This window comes from Garra rufa, chromosome 6 (genome assembly GCF_049309525.1).
Source record: "Garra rufa chromosome 6, GarRuf1.0, whole genome shotgun sequence".
NCBI lineage: Eukaryota > Metazoa > Chordata > Actinopteri > Cypriniformes > Cyprinidae > Garra > Garra rufa.
This window is the reverse complement of record NC_133366.1, coordinates 4781495-4801824: the sequence shown is the minus strand read 5'-3', so window position 1 is coordinate 4801824 and position 20330 is coordinate 4781495. Positions and strand designations below refer to the sequence as shown.

The 20330-nt window shown below is 37.7% G+C and overlaps 2 protein-coding genes across 2 annotated transcripts in view; both read left to right on the top strand.

Moving 5' to 3' along the window:
- The window catches only part of LOC141336340 (uncharacterized), a 75666-nt gene that overhangs the window by 38100 nt on the left and 17236 nt on the right, over positions 1 to 20330 (top strand). The window contains exons 38-72 of the mRNA XM_073841914.1: positions 538 to 685; positions 762 to 957; positions 1049 to 1217; positions 1408 to 1481; positions 1598 to 1686; positions 1896 to 1978; positions 2095 to 2182; positions 3107 to 3209; positions 3334 to 3454; positions 3537 to 3652; positions 3763 to 3909; positions 4047 to 4250; positions 4381 to 4572; positions 5535 to 5687; positions 5766 to 5895; positions 6180 to 6221; positions 8808 to 8901; positions 9260 to 9348; positions 9456 to 9598; positions 9743 to 9955; positions 10080 to 10140; positions 10287 to 10370; positions 10638 to 10841; positions 11294 to 11369; positions 11545 to 11704; positions 12065 to 12160; positions 12870 to 13026; positions 13168 to 13331; positions 13428 to 13586; positions 13766 to 13825; positions 13915 to 14005; positions 14133 to 14178; positions 16071 to 16161; positions 16260 to 16349; positions 16724 to 16829. Of these exons, the coding sequence (XP_073698015.1) occupies positions 538 to 685; positions 762 to 957; positions 1049 to 1217; positions 1408 to 1481; positions 1598 to 1686; positions 1896 to 1978; positions 2095 to 2182; positions 3107 to 3209; positions 3334 to 3454; positions 3537 to 3652; positions 3763 to 3909; positions 4047 to 4250; positions 4381 to 4572; positions 5535 to 5687; positions 5766 to 5895; positions 6180 to 6221; positions 8808 to 8901; positions 9260 to 9348; positions 9456 to 9598; positions 9743 to 9955; positions 10080 to 10140; positions 10287 to 10370; positions 10638 to 10841; positions 11294 to 11369; positions 11545 to 11704; positions 12065 to 12160; positions 12870 to 13026; positions 13168 to 13331; positions 13428 to 13586; positions 13766 to 13825; positions 13915 to 14005; positions 14133 to 14178; positions 16071 to 16161; positions 16260 to 16349; positions 16724 to 16829 (4239 nt within the window). The remainder of the gene's footprint in view (positions 1 to 537; positions 686 to 761; positions 958 to 1048; positions 1218 to 1407; positions 1482 to 1597; positions 1687 to 1895; positions 1979 to 2094; positions 2183 to 3106; positions 3210 to 3333; positions 3455 to 3536; positions 3653 to 3762; positions 3910 to 4046; positions 4251 to 4380; positions 4573 to 5534; positions 5688 to 5765; positions 5896 to 6179; positions 6222 to 8807; positions 8902 to 9259; positions 9349 to 9455; positions 9599 to 9742; positions 9956 to 10079; positions 10141 to 10286; positions 10371 to 10637; positions 10842 to 11293; positions 11370 to 11544; positions 11705 to 12064; positions 12161 to 12869; positions 13027 to 13167; positions 13332 to 13427; positions 13587 to 13765; positions 13826 to 13914; positions 14006 to 14132; positions 14179 to 16070; positions 16162 to 16259; positions 16350 to 16723; positions 16830 to 20330) is intronic.
- On the top strand, positions 17200 to 19283 carry LOC141336579 (complement C3-like). The gene is made up of 4 exons (XM_073842271.1): positions 17200 to 18303; positions 18386 to 18469; positions 18593 to 18728; positions 19014 to 19283. The coding sequence occupies exons 2-4, from the start codon at positions 18409 to 18411 to the stop codon at positions 19159 to 19161; spliced, it is 345 nt and encodes a 114-aa protein (XP_073698372.1). The 5' UTR covers positions 17200 to 18303; positions 18386 to 18408; the 3' UTR covers positions 19162 to 19283.

Genomic DNA, 20330 nt, shown 5'->3' with positions numbered 1-20330 from the left:
TCACAGTGATGACTCTTGAACATTGTCTTATTATCTTCTGGGAGATGTCTGTGTCATTTCCAATAATAAATAAATAAATAAATAAATAAAATAAAAAAAACTTGCTGGTTGAATAAAAGTAGATTTAAGTCAGAGTTTGCCAGGGGTATGAATAACTTCAGACTTGACTTTATCGTTGGCATATTTTCATGTTCATTTGCTCAACCACTCAAAAATCAACAGAGCAGCTGCCAATTTACCAAAGGTTGAATATACACAACAGTTATTTGCAGGTCATTTACGGGAAATCTGAATTGGACTTCAGTTCAATCTTTATGAGCTCTATAAGAATAATAGCAACTTAATTTCTATATTAGACACAGACAAGTCTGAACTTGAGTGTTTGGTTCTGTTCGGTTTGTTAAATGAATTCCAAAGTCAATGGGTAGAACTAATTTATAAAATGTATGAAAAAGACACTGTTAAATAACTTGCTGGTGCTAGTTTACTTTGGCAGGAGATTATTTAAACACCGTGTGTGTTATTGATTCCAAATAGAAGAAAATGCAAACAAACAGATCAAAAGAGCGTTGGGTTCACAGACGCTCACAGTCAGAGACACACAGACAGACAGGATGGACGTGAAGCTGCTGTTTCTGACTGTTGTTCTTCTCTCCTCAGCGCTCCTCACACTATGCGACCCACTGTGAGTATCAAACACAGGTTTGTTCATGGATTCGCTAACAGATCTGATTCCAAACGCTCTGATTTGATCTCCTCAGATTTATTCTGTCAGCTCCTAATTTGCTGAGGGTGGGTTCCTCAGAGAACGTGTTTGTGGAGGCTCAGGATTACTCTGGAGGAGACGTGAACATAAAGATCTCGGTAAAGAATTTCCCGAAAAAAGAAATCGAAATACTGACTAAATCAGTGACTCTGACTGCAGCCAACAATTTCCAGATCCTTACAGATATAAAGGTGAGAGCGCAGGAGAGAGAGTGCATTGATGTCTCATTCTGATTATTTTATTATCAGATATATTCAGACTAACACATTGTCGGTTTTACAGATCCCTGATGATAATAACTTTTTCTCTGATGATCCTCTGGAAAAGCAGTATGTGTATCTACAAGCTCAGTTTCCATCCACCACTCTGGAGAAAGTGGTCATGCTCTCATTCCAGTCTGGATATATATTTGTACAAACAGACAAGCCCATCTACACACCTGCTAGCACAGGTATAAGTGCAAAAAAAAAAAAAAAAAAAACACAGTATGTAGAGTGTGTTAAAGCACAATGTGAACTTTAAACGTGTTATGTCATTCTGTTTACTATTAAACTGACTGCTGCTTTTATCAGGGTTTGTATCTGCAGAAAACAACAACATCAGAACTCACATTTCAGTTTTTACTTTCCTCTCTTTTGTAGTTAGATACAGGATTTTTTCTCTGATGCCCAATTTGACACCACAAAGTGAGTCTGAAATCATAGTGGAAATCATGGTAAGCATTATTTATTCCCACAAGCATAATTATTCATGACATTTCAATTGTAAATGAACACCATTGTGCTGAGGATCTCAGCAGTCACACTGTTGCTGATTTCTTTGTTTCTGAAGAATTCACAAGGCATCACAGTTTCATCAGAGAAGATAAAACCAGTCAAAGGGATGAAGTCTGGCAGATACACCATCCCTGAGATTGCCAGGTGTGTTTGTGTGTGCAAAACACTGAAAACTGAACCTGCTCAAAGCGAGTTAACTCACTGGATTTCATTCATCAATCAGCAATGTCTATCTCAGGATAATAACTTTTGAATTTATCTACAAACAACACAGCAAATAACAGTAAATATGCATTTATGTTTTAAAACTAATTTAGTCTATTGTATAATGCTTCTCTATGAATCGTGCCTAGTTCTGGGATCTGGAAGGTAGTCACACGGTTCAAAAACACTCTCCAGAAGACATTTACTGCAGACTTTGAGGTCAAAGAATATGGTAAGATTTTTGTCTACAGCCTCTTGTTGTGTAAGAAAATGATACATCAAAAAAATAGTTTATTTAAAATTATTAAAGTGTTTATTTACTTATTTGTTTGTCTGGTTTGGTTTTAGTGCTTCCAACATTTGAAGTGAAAATAAAACCCAGTAGGTCATTCTTCTATGTGGGTGATGAGAGTCTGAAAGTCGACATTGAAGCCAGGTGAGATGATTTTTAAAAATTCAGTCTTAAATCTTTGATTTAAAATAGAGTTTGTATGTAAATTACAAAATAATGTACTATGAGCAACCAAAACTTTCTTGATAGTTTAACTTCAAAGCCTCGAATTGTGGTTTTTCTCTGTTTTACTGGAATATTGTATCAATTGTGTCAGTCTGTCAGGAATCCAGTCCGTGGTTTTCCGTCTGTTCACCACCAGATGTTGCACTTTATTCCATTGACTCTCACACTACACAAACTGTTGCATGTCACCCCAGACTGCATTTCCCATCATCCATTGCGCTGATTACACACACACAACTGCAACCAATCAAACACACTCTATCAGCCTTGGACTTCCTTTTTCTAATCACTGAGTATTAATGAGAGTTTAGCACTCTCCTAGTGTTAGCCACATTGCAAAACCAATTCCAAGTTTCTTGTGTCAAAGTTAAGTCTTGTACAACTTTAGTTATTTGTGCCCCGGATCTCTCGCCTGTTTTGGATTAACCCTTCGCTTCGCTTTGCCTTTGTTTGAACTATTGACTGTCTGCTTGGATTACCCATTTGCCTCTTCCCTTTGGATTACATTCGCTATTGACAGACCATCGGCTGTTTACTGGCCCATGTTATATCAATGTCCATGACCATGATTCTGACCATGTTTATGAATAAAGTTTTGCGTATGGACCCACCCGCTTCACATCCCCAATCGTTACATGGTAGATCTGCACAAACCCTTTTCAAACAGCGTCACAGTACAAAAATAAAAAGGACTTATCCTCATGTCACTTAAATCCTGTATGCTTTTCTCAACACCAAAGAAGAAATAAAAAAAAAAAAAAATTCTTAAGCTGCTCTTTTTCTATGCAATGATGTGAATGTGGATCAGTTACCATCACCATTCAATCAGATGTGCCTTTATAGGTACCTGTTTGGACAGAAGGTGGATGGAAATGCGTTTGTGGTGTTTGGTGTGATGGATAGAGAGAAGAAAACAATTATACCTACATCTCTGCAAAAAGTTCAGGTGAGAGACATTAAACATCTTACAGCTGGGATCAATTAGTTTTCTCCCCACCTAGAGGACAGTTTAAATGAGAAGTTAAATGACTTTAATACCTGGTATTGCTGTTTTTCTCTTATGTGAATAGATCATGAAAGGGGAGGGTACTGCAGAACTGACCAATCAGATGATCACTAAGACCTTTCCAAACATTAACCAGCTGGTTGGACAATCAATCTATTTTTCAGTCAGTCTATTGACAGAAAGTGGTAAGACCCAAAAGATACTGTGTTACTGTGTTATATGCGTGTGTGTGATTGTATATGAGCAGCTCATTTTTGTGTGTTTCAGGCAGTGAAATGGTGAAAGTTCAAAGGAAAGGCATTCAGATTGTGACGTCACCATACACCATCGACTTCAAAAGAACACCACAATTCTTCAAACCTGGATTGCCCTACAATGTTTGGGTATAAAAGTTTTGACTCAATAGTTAACAACCCGAAGGTTATAGGAACTGAGGAGATTACATATTATTTTATATACGTGTGTGTGTTTGTTGGTCTGGGTTTTATAAAAGGTCTATGTAACAAATCCTGACCAAATGCCTGTTGAAATTGTGGAAGTGGAGGTCAATCCCGGAGGGGCCGCACATTTTACAAGAGCTGACGGCATTGCGAAGTTTACCATCATGAATACGGGAGGATCTTCTACACTGGAGATCACTGTAAGACCTGCCATCTCAACTGCACTGATGTTCAGTCAATTGTACTAGTGTTCAAGTATAAATAGATCAGTTAACATTTGTTAAACATGCAGCGGAGCATATTGTTCACATCAGAAAATAATATATTTATTTTCCAGGCAAAGACCAGAGATCCACAGTTAAAAGATGAACAGCAGGCTGTGAAGAAGATGACGGCTCAGGCCTACAAGACCAAAGACGGCTCCGACAACTATATATACATCGGCATTGATTATGCTGAGCTTCAGATCGGTGAGCAAGTAAACGTTTATCTGAGCGCTGTAAAAAGTCCAGGATTCAGAGATCAGGATTACACATACATGGTGAGAAACAATCATATCATCATTCATGCAGATACGTTATTGTTTTGAGCAAAACTTGTGTAGCTTTTGTATTATTTAAAATCTTATGAATAAATCAATATCTCTATTTATTTATGTTTCGCATTTTCAGATCTTGAGTAAAGGTAAGATTATAAAAGTAGACAGGTGTAAATCGAGAGGACAAGCTCAAGTGGCTCTGCCTCTGACTATAACCAAAGACATGGTGCCGTCCTTCCGCTTTGTGGCTTATTACCATGTGGGCTCATCTGAGGTGGTGTCTGATTCAGTCTGGGTCGATGTGAAGGACACGTGCATGGGAACGGTGGGTCAACAATCACAAGAAAGTTGATGTGCCAACTTTTCTGACACAACACTAGCAACAATTTACAGATAATGTACTCACATCCTTGTCATCCAAGATGTTTATGTATTTTCTCAGTCGTAATGAAATTTCGTTTTTTTTTTTGTTTGTTTTTTTTTGAGGAAAACATTTCAGGATTTCTCCTTATATAATGGATATGTATGGCGCCCTGGAAGTTTGAACTTCCAAAATGCAGTTTAAATGCATCTTCAAAAGGCTCTAAACAACCCAAGCTGAGGAAGGAGCATATTATCTGGTGAAATGATCAGTTATTTTCAATATAAATTGACAATTTATATTCTTTTTAACCTCAAATGGGTAGTCTGTGATCCGGTTCAATACAGTTGAAAAAACTTTTCTTCCCCAACTTTAAAATTGCCTTAGACGGCTGCAAAAGTATCGACACAGTGTTTACAAATTATTAGTTATTAATACAAAGTAAACATACAAAAAAGCTCAAATGCCCTTCACAAAAAAAGGTAAAACAGCATCGTAGGATGATTTTGAGATTGAAAACATAAAGGAAATGGGAGTTTTTCTGTATTGACCTGGATCACAGACTACGCATGCTCATCACAGAGACACGACAAGATGAGCATTTGAGGTTAAAAAGTATAGTTTGTCAATTTGTTTTGAAAATAATTGATCGTTTCACCAGATAAGATGCTTCTTCCTGGGCTGGGATCGTTTAGAGCCTTTTGAAGATGCATTTAAACAGCAATTTGGAAGTTCAAGCTTCCGGGCGTCATACATGTCCATTTTATAGAGAGATATCCTGAAATGTTTTCCTAAAAAAAAAAAAAAAAAAAAAAAAAAATTCTTTACAACTCAGGAAAGAAAGACATGAACATCTTGGATGACAAGGGGGTGAGTACATATCTGTAAATTGCTGTTATGAAAGTGAACTAATCCTTTAACTACAGCTCCAGATTAAGGTGAAGAACAAGGTGATTTCATATAGTACAGATGACAAGGTCAAACTGCAGATTACTGGAGATCCTGGAGCTAAAGTTGGACTGGTGGTGGTTGACAAGTCTGTGAACCTCATCAACAGGAACAGACTCACTCAGACTCAGGTGAAGAAAGTTCACCAGAATCTCAATAGTCAGTGAATGCTTGAGACTGGTTGATAAATGGTCTCTTTGTTTCTAAAGATTTGGGACGTCATCGAGAAGCATGACATTGGCTGTACGGCAGGATGTGGAAGGGACAGTATGGGGGTTTTCACCGATGCAGGTCTGATGTTTGAGTCTAACACTGCAGGAGGAACCAACACCAGGACATGTATGTGTGTATATTTGTCATTTCTTCATTTTGAATAAACATATCAGTAAATGTTATTCAGTCAAAATAATCCAGAAGGGCACTAACAATAAACACCATACATTAGAAATAATTTACTACATCAGATTAAGACATCTGACACATTTAGTGGCAAATTCAGTCTCCAGTCAACTAATTTAAGTTGATATGAGTGGTGAAATAGCACTGCATTTAGGTAATATGAATTTCCCAATTACACATTTAAGTATCATATCATAATTTCATTGTAATGAATTTTCCTCTAGCGCCAGAGTGTCCCTTCCCTTCAAAGAGAAGACGGCGATCAGGTGAGAAACAGCTATTCTGATTTATACGGTGGCCGACAGAGGCCAACGCGCTGCAAACAAGAAAAATGCAAACAGAAAAAAACGACAACAAATTAAGAAAACATCTTCATCGGTTTGACAACACAGACGCTTCAAATCCTCGCAACACAAACACAAATATGGAAACGCGCTGCAAATTCTCACAACACAACCAAACTCAGAAACGCGCTGCGAACACACGAACGCGCTGCATATAGCACGGACCACAACGGAAATGTTTCAGGGGGACCTCAAAAAGTGACGAACCCATCTGGGACCTGATTCTTTTTTCAGTGGCTGTTGGTCAGAGCAGAGGTGTTATCGGTGAACTATCACCTTTTAGTGATAGTATAGTATCACTTAAAGGTGATAGTGATATAAATAATCAGGTCCCAGATGAGTTCGTCACTTTTTGAGGTCCCCCTGAAACATTTCCGTTGTGGACCGAGCTATATGCAGCGCGTTTGTTAGTTTGCAGCGCCCTCGTGTGTTCGCAGCGCGTTTCTGAGTTTGGTTGTGTTGTGAGAATTTGCAGCGCGTTTCCGTATTTGTGTTTGCGTTGCGAGGATTTGAAGCGTCTGTGTTGTCAAACTGATGAAGATGTTTTCTTAATTTGTTGTAGTTTTTTTCTGTTTGCATGTGTTTTCTTGTTTGCAGCGCGTTGGCCTCTGTCGGCCACCGTAGATTTAACCTTTTTAAACAATTTTTTCAACATTACAATGATGATATGCATTCTTCCAAGAGGAAAGTCCTTCAATGTGTATTTCACCCATCCCTAACACTCTTGAGCACCTGTGGGGGATTTCGAAGATATGAGTTGAGCAAATCTCCCCATTGAAAATTGTTTAATGAGGTCATCATACAGGAGTTAAACAGGACAGATGTGACAGTGTGTCGTGAACTTGTACACTCAGTGCAGAGCAGAGCAGTATGCATAGAATTATGGAGGACATATTAAGAATTATAGGGTGTGTACTCATTTCTGCAATCCTTCATTTAACCAAAATTGGCAAATTTACCAAATTTACAGATATTTATGACATATTTCTCTGTTTTCATTAAAGGGATAGTTCACTCAAAAATGAAAATTTGATATTTATCTGTTTATCTACCCCCAGGGCATCCAAGATGTAGGTGACTTTGTTTCCTCAGCAGAACACAAACAAAGATTTTTAACAAAAAACAGTGTGGATGTGGATGGGCACCAAACATTTAAAAGTAAACAAAAACATGCACAGACAAATCCAAATTACACCCTGCGGCTCGTGACGATAAACTGATGTCTTAAGACATGAAACGATCGTTTTTTGTGAGAAGCTGAACAGTATTTATATCATTTTTTACCTTTGATACACAGCCACGTCCATCTGTCCTGAGCACGAGCTTTGCATGCGGCTCGTCACATGAATGCGTTCTTGCGTAGTTTACGCAAACACCGTAAGGGGAAATCGGTTAAAAGTGCCGGATGAGTTTGCGCAAGCATATGTAATCTTTTAGCTTTAAATCGGTTTGAACAATCAGGAAAAGCGCAAGTAATTACCATTTTGAATAGCCGCTATACCCACAGTCTGTGTGCACTGGGTAAACAATGAGTGTCGTATGCACGCCACAGATCGCTCCCGGTGTTTGCGTATTCTACGTCAAAGCGCGTTCACATGTCACGATCCGAAAGCTAACCTCCTGCTCAGGACAGATGGACGTGGCTGTGTATCAAAAGTAAAAAATGATACAAATACTGCTCAGTTTCTCACAAAAACCGATCGTTTCGTGTCTTAGGACATCAATGTATCGTCACGAGCCGCAGGTTGTAATTTGGATTTGTCTGTGTATGTTTTTCTTTCCTCTAAAGATTTGGTAACCATTGACTGCCATTATTTGACTGACAGATTGCACTGGTTTTTATTAAAAATCTTCGTTTGTGTTCTGCTGAGAAAACAAAGTCACCTACATCTTGGATGCCCTGGGGGTAAGCACATAAACGTCAAATTATCATTTTTGGGTGAACTACCCCTTTAAGAATATGTTCAATACATTTCAATTTTGCAAGAAAAAAATCAAGAAAAAAAAATGTTTTTGCAAAAGTACTCAAAAGTGTATGCTGTGCACTGTAACATCCTCGAAAGGATTATCAGAATATGCAAGTAATGATCTAAATATGATGTTTGCCAGTTGTTCTTTTTGTTTGGTATATGGGTAACACTTTGAGGTAAAGGTTCACGAATTACCATGAATTATGCATTTACTTCATGCATTACTACCTTATTAATAATCAAGAAATAACACAAGTTCAAAGTCTTTCATTCATGACTTCAAGGATGAATAACACTTTGATTAAAATATTAACTAATGGGTACATCATAAAAAAAAAAAAAAATTTTAAAAATTGCGGATCTGGTGAAGGAGTCTGCCTTGGTAAAAATCGCAGACCAGGGGGCACATAGACAGACTGCAAGCGTACTTTTGCGTCGGACTATGAAGACTATGAATTGATAATTCAGTAATTCTAATAAATGTGTTTTTTTTTCCCATTAGAGATTAATGATTTGGTTTGTTTTTAAACCAAAACAGATGATGACCCTTATACAGACTCTGAAGACATTGTGTCACGTACGCAGTTCCCTGAGAGCTGGCTTTGGGAGGAGATTGAGCTCTGCGAGAACTGGTGAGTCTTAGACATCTCACTAAGCAGGATGATCTCAACTAACCGACCTGATGACTACTTCTGATCAAAGAGCATGCATTGTTTATAATTATCTTTGATATTATGCATTTTATGCACTAGTCCACTTTAGAATGTTTATTTTTAGCTCAACAACGTGAAATGAGTAACATCCACTAATATAAAGTTGTTAATAGGAATACAACAGCAGAATGAAACAGAATTTAATGTGCTTATATTTAGAAAAAAAAAAAAAAAAGAGAGACATAATGCTTCCAGCATACCCAGTTTATATGCTTTAAAAGCCTGTTTTTACTTATATTTCTCAATATACCATGTGTAATTTCTCATACATATCCAGTCAAACACCAGCCACAGAAAAAGAGATCTTGCTGAAAGACTCTTTAACTACCTGGCAGATCTTGGCTGTCAGTCTGTCGCCAACTCTTGGTAAGGTGAAGCTGCAAACCCAGAATACATGATCAGAAAAACATTATCATCTGAATCCAGGATCTGCTGCTTTAAATCCTTCTGTGTGTCTGTGTTTCTCCTCAAAGGCATCTGTGTGGCAGAACCTGAGGAGATTTATTTTGTTTTTAAGCCCTTTTTCATTGACCTCAAGATGCCTTACTCTGCTGTGCGCGGCGAACAACTGGAAATCAAAGCCATTATTCACAACTACTCCCCAATGAAGCAGAAGGTAAAGATCTGATTTGACATTAACTTTCATGCACATTATTGTAGTGACAATTTCTGCTGGAGTAAAATTGACTACTTATGACAACACACATGGATCCTGAGGAACTTCTTGTGAGTGTGAGTCTTATTCTCCCGTTTTCACCAGGTGCGTGTAGAGTTCATGGAGACAAAAGATGTTTGTAGCTTTGCCAGTAAGAAGGGCAAACACAGGACAATAGTAAACATTGAAAAAGACTCCAGCATATCTGTTTCATATGTGATCATTCCCATGACTCTGGGAAATCACATGATTGAGCTGAAAGCTTCGGCATATGATTCTGCCTACGATTATGGAGTGAGGAAGACACTGAACGTGGTGGTACGTCTTGTGGAAATTAGTGACTTTCACTTTTGGAATTCGTTTCATTTGATTTGGTTATTTGTTAGCATAATGATTAATAGATGCTGTATTTTGAAAAGATAAACTAGAGTCTCTCTTTCAGTCTGAGGGTGTGCTGATTCCATTACGTAGAGAAAAAGTGGAGCTCAATCCTGCTAAGAATGGTGAGATTTTCTGTGAAGCACACAATATCATCACTGTGTTATACTGTCATAATCGCTCAATACTCACCAAAAGTGTGCAAAATGTGATCAGCACACGACTCCTCAATCTTGCTGTTCTTCTCTGTTTCTCTTTCCCAATGGATCAGGGGAAACACCTTTAGCTATTAAAGCTGTCATACCAGCTGATCGGGTTCCAGACACACCTGCTGACACATACATCTCAATTACTGGTAAGGAAAAAGATGTTTTCATAAATTTGTAGTGATTATTTTTTTGAAGTTGTATGTTTTATTTTGAGAGAGATGAAGCCTATATCCACAATCATAATGTCCATTTTGTAGTACATATACAGTATAATAACACAGACTGCTGAAGTCTGTGGTCAAAAAAAACACTTGTTGGTCACTTAGTATATATAATTTTTATTTTATTTTTTAAATAACAATGTTTGATATTAACTGAGTTTTCCACCGGCATTGCTTCTTTCATTCCTCCAGGTGAAGAGATTACTCAGACAGTCGAGAAGGTCATCAATGGAGGCTTTATGGGTCGTCTTATTATCCAACCCAGTGGTAATGGAGAGGAGAACATGATCCGCATGACTCTACCTCTCATTGCCACTCATTATCTGGACAGCACCAATCAGTGGGAGACTATTGGAATTGAACGCCGTATTGAAGCCATCAAACATATCAGCACAGGTCAGCAGAATACAACAAATATAAAAATGAATATTATTACAAATTCAACAATATTAATAATTTGACTCCACTGATGCTATTGGATAAGAACTCAACTGGGCTGTTTTCTAGGGCTGCTGAGCTGAATTAAGCTCTTTTCTTAATTGATGATCTTCATACAGTTATTGAACGAAACTGAATCAACACTGAACTGACCTCAGATGAACAATGACAATATAAATGTCTTTACAGCAGAATTTACTGTTTGCATCATTGAATCAAAGCTTGTTTATTCATATAAAGCTGATTTGAAACTATCTGTATAGTATAAAGCACCACATAAATAAATAAATAATAAATAAATATAAATAAAAGAAACTGATAAAGTATCTGACTATGATTTAGAATAAAATGGTAAAGTACTCTCAAAAATGCTTTCTTGAAATAAATACTCTTTATCTTTTTGCATTAAGGTTATCAGCAGCAGCTGAATTTCCGTAAATCAGATGGATCCTACGCTGCATTGATAGACAGCCCAAGCAGCACGTGGTAAAGTCATTTTGACATCATTACTTTTGGGAAAATTAACTTATGTTTCATGCCTTGTTTCTCTTGTATTATTGTATCAGTTATGTTGCTCAAATGTTATTTTTAATAGTAATAATAATTATGATTTTTATGATTAAATGTGAGTAATTTGTGTCGTCCTGTTTGTCTGTTAAAGGTTGACGGCATACGTGGCCAAAGTCTTCGCCATGGTTTATAATCTAGTTTCTATAGATGATAATGTGCTCTGCAGTGCCCTCAAGTGGCTGGTTCTCCACAAACAAACACCTAATGGCTCCTTTAAAGAAGATTCAGCTGTAATGCATGGAGAGATGGTGGTAAGCTGAATACACAATAAACATAAAACCAGTTATTAATTGAATTGTGGTTGACAATAGTTAACATTAAATGATCGACAGGACAAACAAACTAAATATAACAATGCAGTGACCATGGAGAAGGATTTATGCGCCACTGAAGCCAACAATTAATGGCCATTTTTTTTAATGTTGACTATCCCAATCACACATTGGCAGTGGAGTTAGTGTAAATAGCCTCTGCCAACAAGGAAACTAATTTTCCTTAGTTGTGAAAGTGCTGAAAAATGGACATGCTTTGAATGTAGGCACCCTAAACACACAGATATAATTTGACTCTTTGTTTTTGTAATAATCTATTTTATCTATGCCTTATTGCAGGGTGATATACGTGGCAAAGATGCTGATGTTTCTCTGACGGCATTTGTGGTGATCGCCATGCAAGAGAGCAGAGAGATCTGTGCTGGATCAGTTGCTGTAAGTTCATTTGTTTCACCACATGCAGGGTTGGTGCTTCAAATTCTTATTTTCCCTGAATCATTGGCCACATGCATGCTAAATTTGGTTGTCACTTCATCTTTTATTGCATCTGTAAATCATGACTTGGCAAAAGATGCAGATATGTGCCGGATCTGGTCCAGTACCAAGCCCCCCCGAAAATCGGTGCACTAGTTTCGGAACAGATCCGCTCTGTGACTGTTGCTCCCGCCTGCTGAAATATGGGCTGAATCCGTGAGAGCACTGAAACAGATTTTACTGCTGTGCGGATTTGCCGGTTTGAAAACGAATCCGCCACGCAGTCAGCTGCTGTCTGGGCTGCTGTTTCTTTTTCTTTTTCTCTCTTTAATGGCATAGTTCATTTAAAAATTAGAAGTCTGTCATCATTAATTAATTATTTTTTTGTTCTAAACCTGTAAAAAATGTCTTTCTTCTGCTGAATACACAACAAGATATTTTCAAGGATGCTGGTAACCAAACCTAGTGTATTTTTCGTACTATGGGAGTAAAATGGGGGCTTAAAACTTTTAGGTTACTAGCTTTCTTCAAAATATTGCCATGGAACAATCTGGGAGTGAGTAAATGATGACAGAATTTTCATTTTCGGGTGACCTATGGTGAATGTAAATTATAGTGAATGTTGAAGGATGTAGATCTAAGAACGTTTACCTTTCACGCACGTTTATAGGGTCTGCATTTAAGCATCACGACGGCTGTATCGTTCTTGGAAGGTCGACTTCCACAACTGACCAATCCTTACGCTGTTGCGATGACGTCCTACGCCATGGCCAATGAGAACAAACTCAATAAAGACATCTTGATGAGACACTCCACCCCAATAGAAGGTCAGTCAAGTCAACAAGTCATCAGAAAGATTTGTGTTTTGTATAACATGCAACAGTACTCACTCAAGAATGAAAAAGTTTTGAGGTGCAATGACAGCTGCTTGAGAAGAAACGGCTATTGTTGTTTTGTGTTTGAAATAGCTGGTCGGTCCTGGACTGTCCCTGGACAGCAGTATCACTCACTAGAGGCGACGGCGTATGCTGTGCTGGCGCTCGTGAAGGCCAAAGACTTCAATAAAGCAGGAGAGGCAGTGCACTGGCTGAACAGTCAAAAGTCTCAATATGGAGGATCTGGCACCACCCAGGTACACTAACACCTCATCATTCAACTGATAAACACCACTACAAGTGTAGGACTGACACTTCAGGACAGGGTTTGAATGCTTTTCTGTCTTTTCTAGGCGACCATCATGGTGTTCCAGGCCGTGGCAGAGTATCGCACGCAGGCGAAGGACCAACAAAATTTTAATCTGGAGGTGGAGCTGTCTATGGCAGGAACACGCAGACCTATGAGATTTAATATCAAAAGAGATAATGCACATCTTACATGGTCACAGAAGGTATAGGGAGCTTCTACTATTAAAATTGTTTTCTTCTCAGTTGGAAGTTTTTGTGGTATCATATTAAATAAAGTATTATAAGAGTTTTGTTGTTTGTCACTCATAATTTGTATTGTCCACATTAATAGAGTTTGATCAATACAATCTTTCAATTCAGTACATGTGTGTTCTCTCAACAGGTGGGTATAGACAAGGACTTCAGTGTAACTGCTAGAGGAACTGGAACAGCCACTCTCTCAGTGAGTGCTTATGACGTTTATACAGTTTACAGTCAACAAATTAGATGCTCAAATGCCTTACTCTTGCTGAGACGTGCTGTTGTTTTCAGGTTCTGACAGTGTACTATGCCAGACCTACTGAGAAAAAGTCAGATTGTACATTCTTTGATCTGACTGTTAAAATGGAGAAAAACCCTGAGAGTAAGATTGGCAGAAATCACGCTCTTGTGTATCACTTTTCAGAGCAAAAAAGAATATTTCCTCATTTGCAACTCTTTAATTGCTACCATGTTGTTTTCTTTTTTTTTTTTTTTTTTTTTTTCTTTAGGAAGACCAGGAGCCATTGAAAGTTACAAGCTCACTATGGATTTCTAGTATGTAAACAAAAATCCTAATTAATGTATTATAATGTCAAGAAATTATTTTATTTGTAATTTATCAGTATGCGCTCATTTTCTGGTCCCGAGCCCTGGGTTGCCTTTCCCACATTGGTGATGCACTATATAGCCAGAAGTATTCTGATGAACAGGCTTGACTAATTTAGTAATTTCCATGAGTACAAATCTTAATTTTTAAAGGGGCGCTATTATGCTTTTCCACTTTTTGAACTTTAGCCAGTGTGTGGTGTGTATGTTTGGGCATAAAAAAACATCTACAGAGTTACAAATCTCAAAGTCCACTCCAAAGGGTGATATTTAGTTTTTTAAAAAGTCCTTTTTCAAGAACTACAACGAATGGCTCATTTGGACTATACCGTTTGTTTTCCGCGTGCAATGATGTCACAACGCGGTATCCCGCCTACGGAAATTCAAATCATTAGCTGGTGGGGGATTCGCCTAACTTTAGCGATGTATTATGGACAGCCGCTTCTGGGATGCTTCAGCGAGCCGCAGGTCGTCTCAGCTTTAACTAAAGAGTCCGTAAACACGAACATTGACTAGTGATCATCTGTGGATCAACAATATTGTAGAGTTTTATTTACTCACCCTTCATGCATCCTAGGTGTATATGACTTCCTTCTTTCAGATGAATGCAATCGGAGTTATATTAAAAATAATCCTAGCTCTCGCAAGCTTTAGAACCGAACATAGACGAGTGTTTCTCTCCATCAGTCCAAAACAAGTCAATCCATAATAAAAAAGTGCCTCACATGGCTCCGGGGCGATCGGTAAAAGCTTCCTTTAGCGATCCGATGTGTTTTTATAAGAAAAATATCCATTTTTAAAACGTAAGACTTACTTTAATCTAGTTTGCTGCTTTGGGAAAGGGTGCAGCAGGGCGAAACGCGGTCTACGCTGTTAGCCAATCGCAACGCAGTGGGACTTCTGACCAATCACAACAGTTTTTCAGAAGGTGGAACCCGGAACTAATCGAGCCGTTTGTGCCAGCGTAGTGAGAAAGCTATTGTAATAATGTAAATTATGTGAAGAAATATGCGTTTTTCGAACCACCAAGCATGAGAGCATGTTCAAGTACACCCCCAAAACAAAATAAAGACTTAAAAGAGCATAATAGGGCCTCTTTAAGCATAAAATGTTATTCTAGGGAATTGTGTGCTTCTAATTTTATAGCAACAGTTTGGACAAGACACTCTTCAATTCTAAGATAACAATGCCTTTGTGTATAAGGCAAGGTTCAAATTGAAATGACTGATTCAGTCAGTGTGGAAGGAACTTGACTAGTCTGCATAAATCCAAGTCCTAATCCCAGCTGAACACCTCTGGTGTGACTTTAAATGCAGACCTTGAGCCCAAAAATAATCACCAAACACCAATGACTTTTACGTATGGGTATGGTCATTTTAGACAAATCCAAAACTTTTGCAACAGAGATGGAAATAAAATTTCGAAATACATTTTTACCACAGTTAAAATGCCAGTTTCTGTATTAGAGACGAGGTGTCCCAATACTTTGTCCATGTAGTGTTTGTACAAGTCATTGGTGTTTGGGGATGAGTTTTTGGCTCAAGGTCTGCATTTAAAGTCACACCAGAGGTGTTCAACTGGGATTAGGACTTGGATTTATGTAGATCAGTCAGACCAGTCTAGTTATCACTGTAACTAAATAATGATGTTCTGATGTGGATACAACTCGCTTTAAAAAGATAGTTTATTCAGAGAAGAGCAGCTCTGTGTTACTACAGTACAATAATTCTGAGCTCAAACGGACTCGGGTTCAGTGTGAAAACAGCCTCAAGCGTGGACTGAGCAGATGAAGCAAAACAAAAGCACTAAATAAAATCTGCTCTTGATCTCCATCTTCACAGCTACAAAAATGATACAACTGATGCCACCATGACTATTCTGGACATTGGCTTACCGACTGGATTTGTTGTTGAAGAAAATGACCTTAAAGAGGTATTGTGATGACAAACTGACACACATCTGCAGACTGGACATACAGCATTTTGATCATGTCATGTGTTGAGGATTTTATCACATGTTCTTGCACTCAGTTGTCCACAGGGAAGGAGGGATACATTCAGAAATTTGACATGAACAAGGTGCTCTCAGAGCGAGGATCACTCATTCTCTACTTAGATAAGGTATTTCAGCAAACTTTAATGTATAATAATATTCAACAGATTCAATCTAATTTTCTTTTGACCAGGAAACCATATGCTATTGTTTTATATTTCTATAACATGTTCTTTAATTCATGATTCTGTTTGGCTGACAAAGTGCTTAATATCTAGTAATTGCCCAACCATAAGGTGCTATGTCACTCTGTGTATACCTTTAAGTACATGGTGGTCAAAACATACATAATATAACCTATGGCTGTAAAGAATGTGCATTTTATTGTGTTTTCTGTTAGGTCTGCAACACTTTTTTTCAGTGTTTCCCAATAACCTGTTGCTTGTGCATATGTTAACATGGACCATTATACCATATGATGTAATCATTTCTGTTTTACTAGGTTTTGCGTAGCAAGTCACAAAGAATTGCCTTCAGAATGAACAAGATGTTTGATGTGGGTCTACTACCACCTGCTGCAGTCACAATCTATGAATATTACTCACCAGGTGAGCCGCACACACACTTGCCCATCTTGTTCTGTACACTTAAAATATAGAATTTATCCAGGAAAGTTACAGATTAAAATGCACTAAAGTAGGGAGGGCAAGGAATAAATAATACAAGTGTAATACTACTGCTATAACAGATTTCTACAACACAAGAGCCCTTTTTTTTAAGTGCAAAATGTCAAATGCTCTGATTTAAGACTGAAGGTGTTAGACATGCTGCTGTGTTCCAGATCTTTGGAAAGGTTTTACAGTGCTAGAAGGGTGTTGTAGTTGTTTTTAATTAAACATGTCTTTTTTTAGATGCACGCTGTACAAAGTCATACCACCCTGACAGGAAAGATGGCGCTCTATCCTGTTAATGAAATATGCAATTTTCCTGTTGCAAGTATGTCCTTTTCTTCTATATAACATAAAGAAAGACACCACACACTTGTATTGTATACGTTTTATTGAGTGGTTTATTAAGTAAAACACCACACTTGTTGTTTTAAAGCATTTATTAAGAAAATGTTTATAACATGTATTAGCAAGAGCATAGCTAGAGAACAAACATGTATTAGAAAGAGCTTTGCTAAAAGAATGACCAAGAGGAATTCAAATGTTACCGTCGAGTGTTATGTAGTAGACGAGGCGAGTGAAGCAGAGGAGAAGAATCCGGAGAAGAAAGAATGTGAAGATGAAGAGGTTATTTAGGCACCTTCTTAGAGGATTTCCAGAACTCATGGTATCTCAGGACATTGGCATGCACCTGCTGTGTATAAAAGACTGAAGTGCGAAGAGGACATCAGATGCTGGTTCTGCTACAGCTTCTCCGGTGCCAGACGACCTGCCATTGATGACTTCGACCAAGACCAACGAAGCTAGCAAATTATATGCTTGTGTTTTTATTTCTTTTTTATATATTCCACAATATGTATTTAAAGTATTTAACCTATAGACAATAAATCTATACTTTATTATAACCAAGAAGCCTGTCTGCCAAAAGACTCTGATTGATAGACTTGAACTGAACAGACCATGGAGAAGTCTTCTGAAGCCTATGGTGTGAGTATGAAAATTACTTATACGATAGGGCAGATTTGACTATCTTTACTTAACCTGACGATAAACAAAATAAGGTAGAAGGTGTAGGAAATTGAGCACCGCAAAACAATACAGATTGTGTGAAGGAGACTGTGCAGAAGGTATTATAATTATCCTCATTCACCAGACATTTTCATCCAAATGCATTCGCAATTTGTCATAAGAGCTAAATAATCGTAATTAATTTAACTGGTGTTTTACGTCATTTTATTTATTTACTTCTTTTCATTTATTTACTTTTTGAATGTTTTGGTGGTCTGCTACTGTTATGTATGTGCATGTAAAAAATCCACATCTCATAACACAGAAAACTGCAGTTACCAGAGGAAAAATCAAGTCAGAGATGAGGAACGTCTGATCAGAGCCTGTGAAGCTGATGTGGATTATGGTAAACACATGTTCTTCCTCAGCTATTAAGATTCAGTCTCAAAGCTCTAATATAACACCAATATACCATGGATGTTTGACAGTTTATAAAGTCACAGTAGTGGAGATGAATCTGAAACAGGACTCTGACATCTATGACATGAAGGTGGAACAGGTGCTGAAAGAAGGTATGATTTATTATTCACTTGTGTCCATCTACGCATATTGAATTGCATGTTTGTATAACTCTCTTAAAATGTGGCTGACATGTGGAACATCCCAGTAAAATTGTCTGCTGTTCGGTTCTATAGGCACTGATGAAGAAGTTAAGGGGAAAGTAAGACAATTTCTGGCTCGTCCTGGTTATAGAGCACACTTAGGACTGGTTAAAGGCAAGTCGTACCTCATCATGGGCAAATCTGTTGACCTGCCAAAGCTAGGCGGAAGGTAGGTGTTAGTACTTCCTACAGGTTTCTGCTTTTGAACAGAAACACCCAAAGCCCAGTAAACAAGTAACATCATACAAATGAGTGTGTGAAATTCTAAATTACTACACTTCTAATGTTCATACAGTGTGACATTGCATGCATCACTTTTAGAAAACCAATTCAATCTTGGTTAAAACATCACCTCAATGTCTGTTAGTACAGTATGATGTTGTTTTGAATGCTTATATATACAAAAATGGATTCATATGTTTTGCATCATTTTTTTTTTTTCTGTTGTTTTTAGTCTGCAGTATGTTTTTGGAGAGCAGACCTGGGTTGAATACTGGCCTACAAGAGAGGAAAGCCAAACTACAGAATACAGGGAGCGATACATCGGCATCTCTGATCTCCAGAATAGCCTTCTCAAATTGGGATGCACTTCATTCATATAGCATAACAACTATTTCTTTACAGGAAATATGCAAACACTAAACAAATTGTTCATAATAGTAATAATAATGCTTTTTACCAAAACATGCTGGTGTAATTCTATAATAAAGGTTGAATGAATAAACCCTGAAAGGATTTGTGTTAAAAAATGTTGTTCCCATTTCTGATCAAGCTTATGATTAGGCATTATACACAACAATGTTCTATTACAACAACTTTATATCTTCATTTTCTTTTAGCTGAAAATGTGTGTAAACAAATATAGCTCTATATATTCTATGACCAAATACAATGAACTTGTTAACAGGCCCCACGGCATCACCCAGTGCATTTAGTTAGAACTGACTTTTAGTTTGCGTGCTTAGGATTTATCATGGGTTCCTTGCATTTACGGCCAGCAAAGCAACGTAAAATTCGAATAGTGTTTTTTATTTTTTGAATAATAATTACAGATCGAATATTCAACTATTTGTGCACACCCCTAGTAACAAAATGAAATCATATGTACAATTGAAAAAAGTGGAAAATGAAGAAAAAAACAACAACCTATTTTTTTAAATTGTGTCAACTTAAAGGGATAGTTCACCCAAAAATGAAAATTTGATGTTTATCTGCTTACCCCCAATGCATCCAAGATGTAGGTGACTTAGTTTCCTCAGAAGAATACAAACGAAGATTTTTAATGAAAACCGGTGCTGTCTGCCAGCCTTATCATGGGTGTGGATGGGCACCAGACCTTTAAAAGTAAACAAAAACATGCACAGACAAATCCAAATTACACCCTGCGACTCGTGACGATACATTGATGTCTTAAGACACGAAACGATCGGTTTTTGAGAGAAACTGAACAGTATTTATATCATTTTTTACCTTTGATACACAGCCACGTCCATCTGTAATGTGCACGAGTTTGGCATTAGTCACGTCACATGAGCACGCGCTCTAGCGTAGAATACGCAAACGCCGGAAGGGGAAATCAGTGAAAAGTCCCGGATGAGTTTGCGCAAACTAATGTAATCTTTTAGCTTTAAATCGGTTTAAACAATCAGGATAAGCGCAAGTATTTACCATTTTGAATAGCCGCTATACCCACAATCTCTGTGCTCTGTGTAAACAATGAGTGTCGTATACATGCGACAGATCGCTTCCGGCGTTTGCGTATTCTACCACA